The 9,308-nt window shown below is 36.9% G+C and overlaps 1 protein-coding gene across 1 annotated transcript in view; it reads left to right on the top strand.

The window, feature by feature from the left end:
• The first annotated feature begins 1,017 nt into the window (after window positions 1-1,017).
• CA1 (carbonic anhydrase I) overlaps window positions 1,018-9,308 on the top strand; it is a 12,365-nt gene continuing 4,074 nt past the window's right edge. The window contains exons 1-5 of the mRNA XM_006880512.1: window positions 1,018-1,054; window positions 1,926-2,123; window positions 5,932-6,050; window positions 7,184-7,279; window positions 8,250-8,312. Of these exons, the coding sequence (XP_006880574.1) occupies window positions 1,018-1,054; window positions 1,926-2,123; window positions 5,932-6,050; window positions 7,184-7,279; window positions 8,250-8,312 (513 nt within the window). The remainder of the gene's footprint in view (window positions 1,055-1,925; window positions 2,124-5,931; window positions 6,051-7,183; window positions 7,280-8,249; window positions 8,313-9,308) is intronic.

Raw genomic sequence — 9,308 nt, 5'->3', positions numbered from 1 at the left:
AGTAAGGAATGTAGATGGGTTTGGAGGCTGAAGTCTTGGCTTCTTAGCTTTTTGATGGTGTGGCTCAGTTCTTCTCAACCGCAAAATTATAGTTCTTATTTTACTTTATGGGGGAGAGGGGTGTGCGCATGAGTATGTCTGTGGTGGTAAAACAAAATAATGTGAAAGTTCTTTATAAATCAGATTACTGAGTGCTCTCAACTTGATGTTCCACCATTAGTGGCCCTGTGTGACATGATAGATCTGCCCCATAAGGTTCTGTAGGTTATACACTTTGCCAAGACTTTCTTTCTCAGAGCCAAGGATGATTCAAGCGGTGTAGCCTTCATTTAATGGGCAAATGCTTAACTATATATTGTACCAATTGATCTATTGGATGGGCAAAATAAACATCGGGCCTTAATTTCAATATCACGTCAGTGTTAAATCACTTCCATGTGAATTCCATTCTTCCTCCACCATGAAGGACTCTGTTCTTATCCTGAGTGTGCTCATGAAATGCATCATTCAGAATCATATATATTAAAAACCATTGGTAATTTCTCCTACGTTAAATTCAAATCTATCTCTACACTTGTAATTTGTTTCCTTCCTGTCAATTAACCTTCTTGAAAATCACCTTGCTAATTGTGATTAATCAGCAAGGATCAAATTGGAACGATCAGGTGCACAAGCCATTTATATCTTAGAAAAAACCAAAGAATGGTGCATCTAGTATTCAGCCATATTGTGAAATATAAGATAAACCGGATTGGCTTTATAAAAGCTAAAATTTAGACATTTCTCTCTGACAACTTAAAAAAAGTGAAACATGACACTTGTGAACCTTTTTTACAACATCTAATTTTATACACATATATTTCCTTATAGGCTGACATGATTAAATAGCAGTATAATAAAAGGCAGGAAAGTTTCTATAAAAACCCCCAAGTGGAGGTCTCAGGTGTCCACTGCACGCTCAGTTAGTGATTCTACGAATTATCTTTGTTTCAGAGAAAGAAAACTAAGCAGAAAGCCATGGCAAGCTCTGACTGGGGATATGATGGTCCAAATGGTAAGGTTCCCTCTCCTCCTAGAAATGCAGTAATAGCATATTCTCTTTTCAAAAACAGAGGTATTGAGCATTAAAATAACTATATAGCCATAATAGTTTTAATTATCTGTTTTGAAAAATTAGTATGATTTCTGCACATGTTCTAAACAATAGCTCTTTGGCATACTTACCTATGAAGTGCCATCTCCAAAAGGAAAAATCTCTCCTGTGCTTCAGATTATACTGTTAGAAATTGACTGCTAATAGTACACTACGTGGACTCTTTGCCTGTGGACTGTGGGTATCAGTCTGTATTACTCCACCGCATGGCTGTTGAGTCTGAGTTGACTCTCCATGTGGGTTCCGAGGCTGTACATTGCTTAGGAAAAGGATCTCTCAGCTTCTATCTATGAGCCACTGACAGATTCAAAGCCCCAGAAGGATGTGGTCTTCAGGTTAGCAACGCAACTTCCCATGGACTACACCACCAGACCTTCCTCTCTATTACTGTTGTTGTTGTGTGCCACCAAATCATAACTGACCCTCCAGTGAGTTCTCAGAGACACAGGAGGAAATTGCCCTTCCTTCTCTCACAGAGCAGTTGGTGGACTCAAGCCTCATGCCTTTTGGATTGCAGCGCAGCTTCTTAACACTAGGCCACCAGAGCTCCTCTGTTACCCTATTTTCTCTATTACTACTGATGACAAATATACTATTTTTTATTATGTGTAGAAAGGATCATCTTCAAACACTGAATGTCCGTTAAACTAAACAGAGTGTCATTTTAAAAACCTAGCCAAATGCTAATCTAGGAAGCAGATAAAATGTGTCTGAAACTTGGAATTAAGCACTTGATGCATTTTGGCAGAAATCATACTGTTTGTTCTGGTAGGTCCTGAACACTGGGGCACAAAATACCCTATCGCCAATGGAAATAATCAGTCTCCTATCGACATCAAAACCAGTGACGTTAAACATGATACTACTATGAAACCCATCAGTGTCTCCTACGACCCAGCCACAGCCAAAGAGATTATCAATGTGGGACATTCATTCCATGTAACTTATGAAGATAAGGACAACCGATCAGGTGAGCCAGAGAGCTTTATAGCTTTATGATTTTTTTCTGTCTCAGAGTCTATGGGGAGATATTTGAAAAAAAAACACCAAGCAAGCAAACAAATAAATAAAGAAAAAACCCAAACAAATAGAACTTTATCACAAATGCCCGTGAGAGAGAGAGAGAGAGAGAGAGAGAGAGAGAGTGATTATTGTTAAGCTTGGACTTCTGGTAAAGATAATTTTTAGAATTTCCCCCTTGGTCTTTCACAGTCCTTCAATGGTACCATCTGATCTGTTCTTTGTGCTCCTTTCATCCCATGCCACATTCATGCTTGCTTGCCCTGTCTGGGTAAACAATATTTTTTTTAAAAAATGTCAAATATAACAATCATAATAAGCATGAAATGGAAAAAGCCAATTTCCTTAATGATAATAAAGACTGAAAAGCACAGTAAAAAAGAGAGTTGGGGCTAAAAAACATATATAATTTTTTCCTCTTGGGCCAGAAAAATTGCTATCATTGAGAAATTTCCTGCATGCAGATGAAGGATGTCTAAAAGTCAGACTAGATAGTTCTGTGCATAAGTATACTGGTCTCTTTTCTACCAGACTGTAATAACTGTTATGTTTCTGCTCCAGGGGGTAGCAAAGTCTCACTACATAGGAAGCTTTCCATACTTATATGCTGATTAATATATTAAATAAAAAGTTTATCTTAATTTTTTAGTTGTTTTTTGGGGAGTTTCTATTTTTAAGCTCCCCCACCCCACCTATCCCCCCCCTCTGTTTTATCTTCTTCACAATACACTTCAAAGGCCAAATTTGTTTTACTAATGTTCCTACAAGGCTTTGAGTCTAGATTTCAAGTGCCTGAGGCTAAGCTTATGATTAATATTAAAGTAGGTCTACTATCATATAGGTTGAATTAATCATATGATTAGATACACTCTCAAAAAGTACATAGTCCTCCAGTGTTAATTTTTTTAAGAAATATATGAAGTTACTTTAAGGTTAGTTATGTGTCTTGGAGTCAGATGTGACCCATAGCTCACCCTCCAGCAGGTTTTCAGAAGCTGTAAATTGCACAGGAGAAGACAGCCTATTCTTCTCCCAAAAGAAAGCTGCTCACTGGTGAATTCAAGCCATGTGCTTTTGGTTGGCAGCACATCTCCTTAACAAAGAACGGCTTTATCAGACAAAAATACAGCAACTTCTTAAAAAGAAAGGATATTGTATTGGCTTTTTAGAGACGTTAACGTACCATGTTAGAGTCCCATTTGACAATTTCTACATAAATTGTTCAGTGGTATTAGTTGCATTTTCCACCATGTATCCATATTCTATTTGCATTCTGGTTGTTCCATATTTAATTCTCTAGTTTCCCTGCCCCTTTGCCTTCTCTTTTTGACTTTAGAGTAATTGCTGTCCTTTTCGAGCACCATACTCACCAAATAATAACCTTTATTTTGTGTACCTGTTGTCTATTTTATTGCAAAACATTCTCTGGAAATAGTTCAAGTTCAAGACTGATAAAGTGCTTTTAGGCTGATAGTATCAGGGAATCTTTCAGTCTCACCTGACTCAGTAAGACTGGACTTTTTAAGAGTTTGAGTTCCATTCCATCTTTTCCCTCCATTCTACCTGGGTTCACTTACTCTGGCTCTGATCAGACCATCAGTGGGTACCAGGGAAAATACAGTTCTTTTAGGCTCAGAGTAGAAGAGACTGCTGATTATGTGAGCCATAAGCTCTGTAGACTAGTTTCTTCTCTGAATCTTCAGTTTTCTTCTTTTCTCTTCTAACAAGTAGTGGTTAATAGTTATATCGTAGATAGCTACTCTCAAGCTTGTAAAATGCCAGATGTTATTCACTTCAGTGGGAAGCAAACAGGAATTTTGTGGTGCCAGTTGACTGAGTTCTCCCCAGGGACTAAGGTCCTAAACATTTGACACCAGACAGTCATTCTCACAAGGTGTTGAGTTATACCTGAGAAGTGTCTGCAAATGTGTCTTCTATGAATAAGACTGTGTGAAACATATACCTGTATGTACATAGATAATAGGTACATCTATCTATTAACCTATGCCTGCCATTACACAATCACGCCAATATACCTACACGGGTGACAAGACATTGGTATTTTGCTTATTGATGGTGTTGTTGCCAAATTACACAGGTCACATTTTTTTTAACACAAACATTCTCTTCTCCTGTGTTTCTTTGTAGCACTATTTACTTTGGTCAAGCTGTGCTCACTTCATTATACTCGCATAACTGTGCTACTTTTTCCACAATAAAAAAATAAAAAAGTATCTGCACTCAAGAGAATGATTCTTCCTCTCCTCTCAGACATCCCTGGTAGCCTCGAATGAACATTGTTCTCTGCATATGTATCTATTCTTGGCCTTTTATAAAGGTGGGATTGTGCAATATTTGTTCTTAGATAATTGACTTATTTCATTTCGCCTTGACTCCTCCAAATCCATCATGTCATAATACATTTTGTGGACTTATAATTGTTCTTTATGTTGGTGTAATTTAATGTGTGAAGTACATGGAGAGTACTTGATAATTCATAAACTGCTTCTGACTATGATGCAAACTGCCTATCCAATCTTTGTTGAAATAATTTATAAAAAAACTTGCAAATTAAAGCATATTCAAGTAAAGCTTGTGATAATATAATACACTTACCTATAAATAGCTTCTTGGAGGTAGAAATTGGTCAAATAATGACCTTTGTGCCAGGCATGTCTGTAGTACATTTCTTACCTATGCCACAGTCAAGGATGTACTGTGCATATGAATTCTATGATCATAGAAATGGGAAAAAATGAAAAAGAAAAGGAGAAAACCTCAATATTAGTGTAGTTTCAATTAATTTCAACACCATTTCATTTAATGATTGTGGTTCATATTCAAAGCAAAGATAATCTAATCTGGCAAAGGAAGGAGAGGGAAGTAAAAACAAATAGATGAAGTTGGGTGAAGGAAAGCCTATATACAATAAGAGATTGATGATTGATTGTTGTTGGTTTTGCTGTTGTTATGTGTCATTGAGTCGCCTGTGACTCTAAGCAACTCTATGTACAACAGCCCTAAAACTTGCTCTCTCCTGTGCCCATCTTATTGTCTCCAACACAACTACTCCTCATTAACCCAGTCACTGAGTCAATCCATCTCATTGAGGGTCTTCTTCTCTTGTGTTGTTCCTCCTCCCTCCTAAGCATGATGTCCCTCTCCAAGGACCTGTCCCTCCTTGCAACATGCCCAAAATATGTCAGATGAAGCTTCAGAATCCTTGCCTCCACAGAAGAGCCTGGTCTTACCCTCTCTAGGGTGAAACTGTTTGTTTTCCTAGCAGTCCATGATATATTCAACACTCTTCTCTAGCACCACAGCTCAAAGGCATCACTTCTCCTTCTATCATTCCTAGTCATTGTCCAGCTTCCCAATGTGTAGCAAGTGATTTCAAAGATCATGACTTGGATAAGGTGCACCTTAGTCTCCAGACTGACATCATTGCTCTTAATGCAATTCGCCTTTTTTATTTCCTGGCTGCTGGTACCAAGAGTGTTGTTTGTGGAGCCAAGCAAACGACAGCTGTTATCTTGATCTCTTCACTATCTATCATGATAGACATTCAAATTATTGAATTGATTAAACAGTGGCAATAAACATGATGAAACAAAATGACCACTAATGATTATGTGGAAAACCAATATGATTTGTAGATCTCATTCAAATACTTTTTTTTTTAAATAAAAGAGAACAAAAAGCCAAAAGAAAGGGTGTACCTTATGTTTAGAATTCTAATTGTTCTCTTTTTCTTCCAGTGGTGAAAGGCGGCCCTCTCTCTGAAATCTACAGGCTTGGCCAGTTCCATTTTCATTGGGGCAGTGCCAATGACCATGGCTCGGAGCACACAGTGGATGGAACAAAGTTTTCTGGAGAGGTAACATAACTTAGGAAGTGGGAGGAAAATGAGCTGTGGTAAATAAGACACCATGATATATACAGCCTCATCTTTTTCCTTTCAAATCAAACTTTGTACTTTCTAAAACCTGGGATATAGAAGATCTCATCCGACTTCATTAATATCAAACTTTGATGTTTCATGTTTGTCAATGTGGGGAAAGGTAGCTCAGCTCTGGAACTGAAATACCAGGCTGATTAGTCATCTTTCCTTTGAGGCTGCCTCAAAAGTTGTCACCTCAGCATTAGGCGAGCTAGAGGTGTTGTTTCCATTTCAGTCCAATGGGGTCCGAAACAGAACTCACCACACTCTTCCTATTGAAGTGTTCAAGCTTGAACAAGCATGCCCATTGCGTAAATATGACCAGAATGGAACAAGGCTTTGCTAAGACCTCCAGCAGAATAAACTCAATGGCACTGGGTTTAAGATCTTGAGCTTAACATTAACTATAGGAATCGTCACAGAGAATAGTTCACACCTAGATGAGGGAAGGGAGTTCCTGGAGTGCAAGCCACTCCTCTCTAGCCTCTTGGCACGCCCTCACATGGAAATATGGTCTGTTTGGTGATATTATTATTTGTATAACGAGAGTAAAATTCATAATAATATTTCTATCAAACTGTAAACTAAGGGATAGGAAGCATTTTTAGATTGTCCATTTTATGTATGAATATATAATGCATATATATCTATCTTTGGATTACCCAGACCCCATGTAGTCCTGGAACCCATCTCATAAAATTAATAAGAAATTCCAACATGACAATTATCTCAACTTTTGCCCTAAAACTAGTTAATCAGATTACCTGCTCTTTTCATACCAAAGAAAGAGAGAAAACCAGGAATACTATCATGTAGTTATGATATTGTCAGAAAAGAAATTTTACTTACTGGTCTCTGGATTAATTAGCAACCTCCCAACTGTGCTTAGAGCACTGATAATTCTTTGTATGAAGCAAAACCACAGCCCTTTCTTCTCACTGAGTAGATGTTCACATACATTCTGTCAAAAAGAAACAGCTCCAAATAGTCACATGCTAACTAATAATTTACTTTTTTGTCTTTCAACTGGTATAGCTTATTAATTAGCCACATTACTCTTTTTCTTTTAGTTTCATATAGTTCACTGGAACTCAGCGAAGTACTCCAGCTTTGCCGAAGCCGCTTCCCAGCCTGATGGCTTGGCAATTATTGGTGCATTCCTGAAGGTGAGCTGTAGAGCTGTGCTAACACTTCCTCTTACCAATCAGGTTTCAAAATAAGATGACATAAGACACATACACACACACAAAAAAAGACTGGAGTCTTTTCTTTTTAAGGGAGGTTCTCTGTTGCTTTGTTTCTACTTGCTTCACTCTTTAAAGAGAGCAAAAGTTTCAGACGGGGCTTGAATGGAGAGTTTCAAAGGGAAAGGGATTCTTATTTGACCAGATCTTCTAAATTCCGAATCTACCTCAGCTGCTCATTTTATCTTATTATGGAAAAAATATTGAAAAATTTTTTTCCTTAAAAGAAAAGTCCTTCTATGCTAACCCAAACACAAACTCCTTTTTATTTTCTTGTGGCAGCTAATGCTCAAATCTCTATAGGAAAGCCCTTGAAAGTATTGTTGCATTAGACCCACGTGGTTGTGCTAACTCCACTTAACCTCTGTTGAGCATGGATCTTAAGCGGTATTGTTGTCGTTAAGTGCTTTAGAGTAGATTCTGACTCATGTGGCAGAGCGAACTGCTCTGTAAGGTCTCCTTGGCTGTAACCTTTATGGGTGCAGATCACCACTGTTTCTTACAAGGAGTCACTGTGTGTGTGTGTTACAACTGCTAACCTTTCAGATGGAAGCTGAGCATTTAACCACTGAACGGCCAGTGCTTTTTTATAAACTACCACTATATTAATTACAACTAGCACAATAGACCAAGAGTAAGATGTTTGTTTCTATAGTTATTTACACATGTTGCTCTTTAATGTATGTGTTGTAAACAGTTGATGGAACTAAGAGCTTTTAAGAACCACTTAAATTATTAAAATCTTGCAAAATCACACTTCCTAAAACAGAGAGGAAGATTATTTCCGTTCTATTATAGGTCTTAACTTTTTTAAATTATAAAAACCAAAACAAAGCTAAACAGTACTTGATTTATAATGATCTTTATCTCTTTTCTTTTTTTTTACATACAGGTTGGTGAGGCAAACCCAATTCTACAGAAAGTACTTAATTCCCTAAGTGCAATTAAAACTAAGGTAAGTTTATTAACCAGTTTAAATCAAGGATAAAAATCTACAGGACTACAAGAATCATTTCAGTATATTTGAAATAGCTGAACAATCTGAAAATCAAGGCCCAACCACTTAGATATTGCTTACTCCTGGGAAGAGATTTGTTTTCTTTAGTCTTTATTTCTTTAATAGTTGTTTATCATTTAATAAGATGAGCTCTATAGAAAAGTATGCTATTTCACCATTCTTGTCTATTTTAAATGCTATATTCGGTGAAAGTGGAAATGGATTCCATTTCATAAAGACTTCTGTATTTCTCTAGAAAAATAAAAGTGCAGAAAGTCACTGTATTTTTATATCATATTTTTAAATGTTTTTGTATTTTTTGTTGTGTTTTATTCATGTACATTGTTTTGGGTTCCCCCCATTTTCTCTCTCCACCCACTAAACTCTTTGATCCCTCTCCATCCTCAGCCCTCTTACTCTCTTTGTATATCCATAGACATCTCATTGGTTGTCCTTCTGTTTTTACAATAATTGTCTTGTACGGTATTTGTTCTTCTGTACCTGAGTTAGTTCGTTCAGAAGAGTGCTCTCCAGCCTTTTCCATGTTTTATAGCACTTTTCAAAATCATTGCTCCTTAATGCTGCATAGTATTTCATCATGGAAATGTACCACGATTTCTCAATTTTGTCATTTGGTGATGGAAAATTGGACTTTCGTGTGTTCTTGCTATTGCAAATAATGCTACTATGAACATATCTTCATTTGTGTACAAATCTTCATTTATATCTCAGTCCTGTTTTCCATGGGGAAAATCTTAGCAGAGGTATAGCTGGATCACATGGAATCTCTGTGTTCAGCTTTTTGAGAACATGCCAAATGGTCACTGTATTCTTTTTGAGTTACCATTATTTTGCAAAACTTGATAATCATAATTCCCATCTGTCAATTCATAAAAAGTAAAATGGTTTTTATATAGTCAATCTTAACTATTTTATTTTTAAAATAACTAAATA

Source organism: Elephantulus edwardii, unplaced genomic scaffold, assembly GCF_000299155.1.
Source record: "Elephantulus edwardii isolate Elephantulus edwardi_28Jun2011 unplaced genomic scaffold, EleEdw1.0 scaffold00008, whole genome shotgun sequence".
NCBI classification, from domain to species: Eukaryota; Metazoa; Chordata; class Mammalia; order Macroscelidea; family Macroscelididae; genus Elephantulus; species Elephantulus edwardii.
Note: the sequence above shows the minus strand (reverse complement) of the source record. Positions and strands in the feature narration are given on the sequence as shown.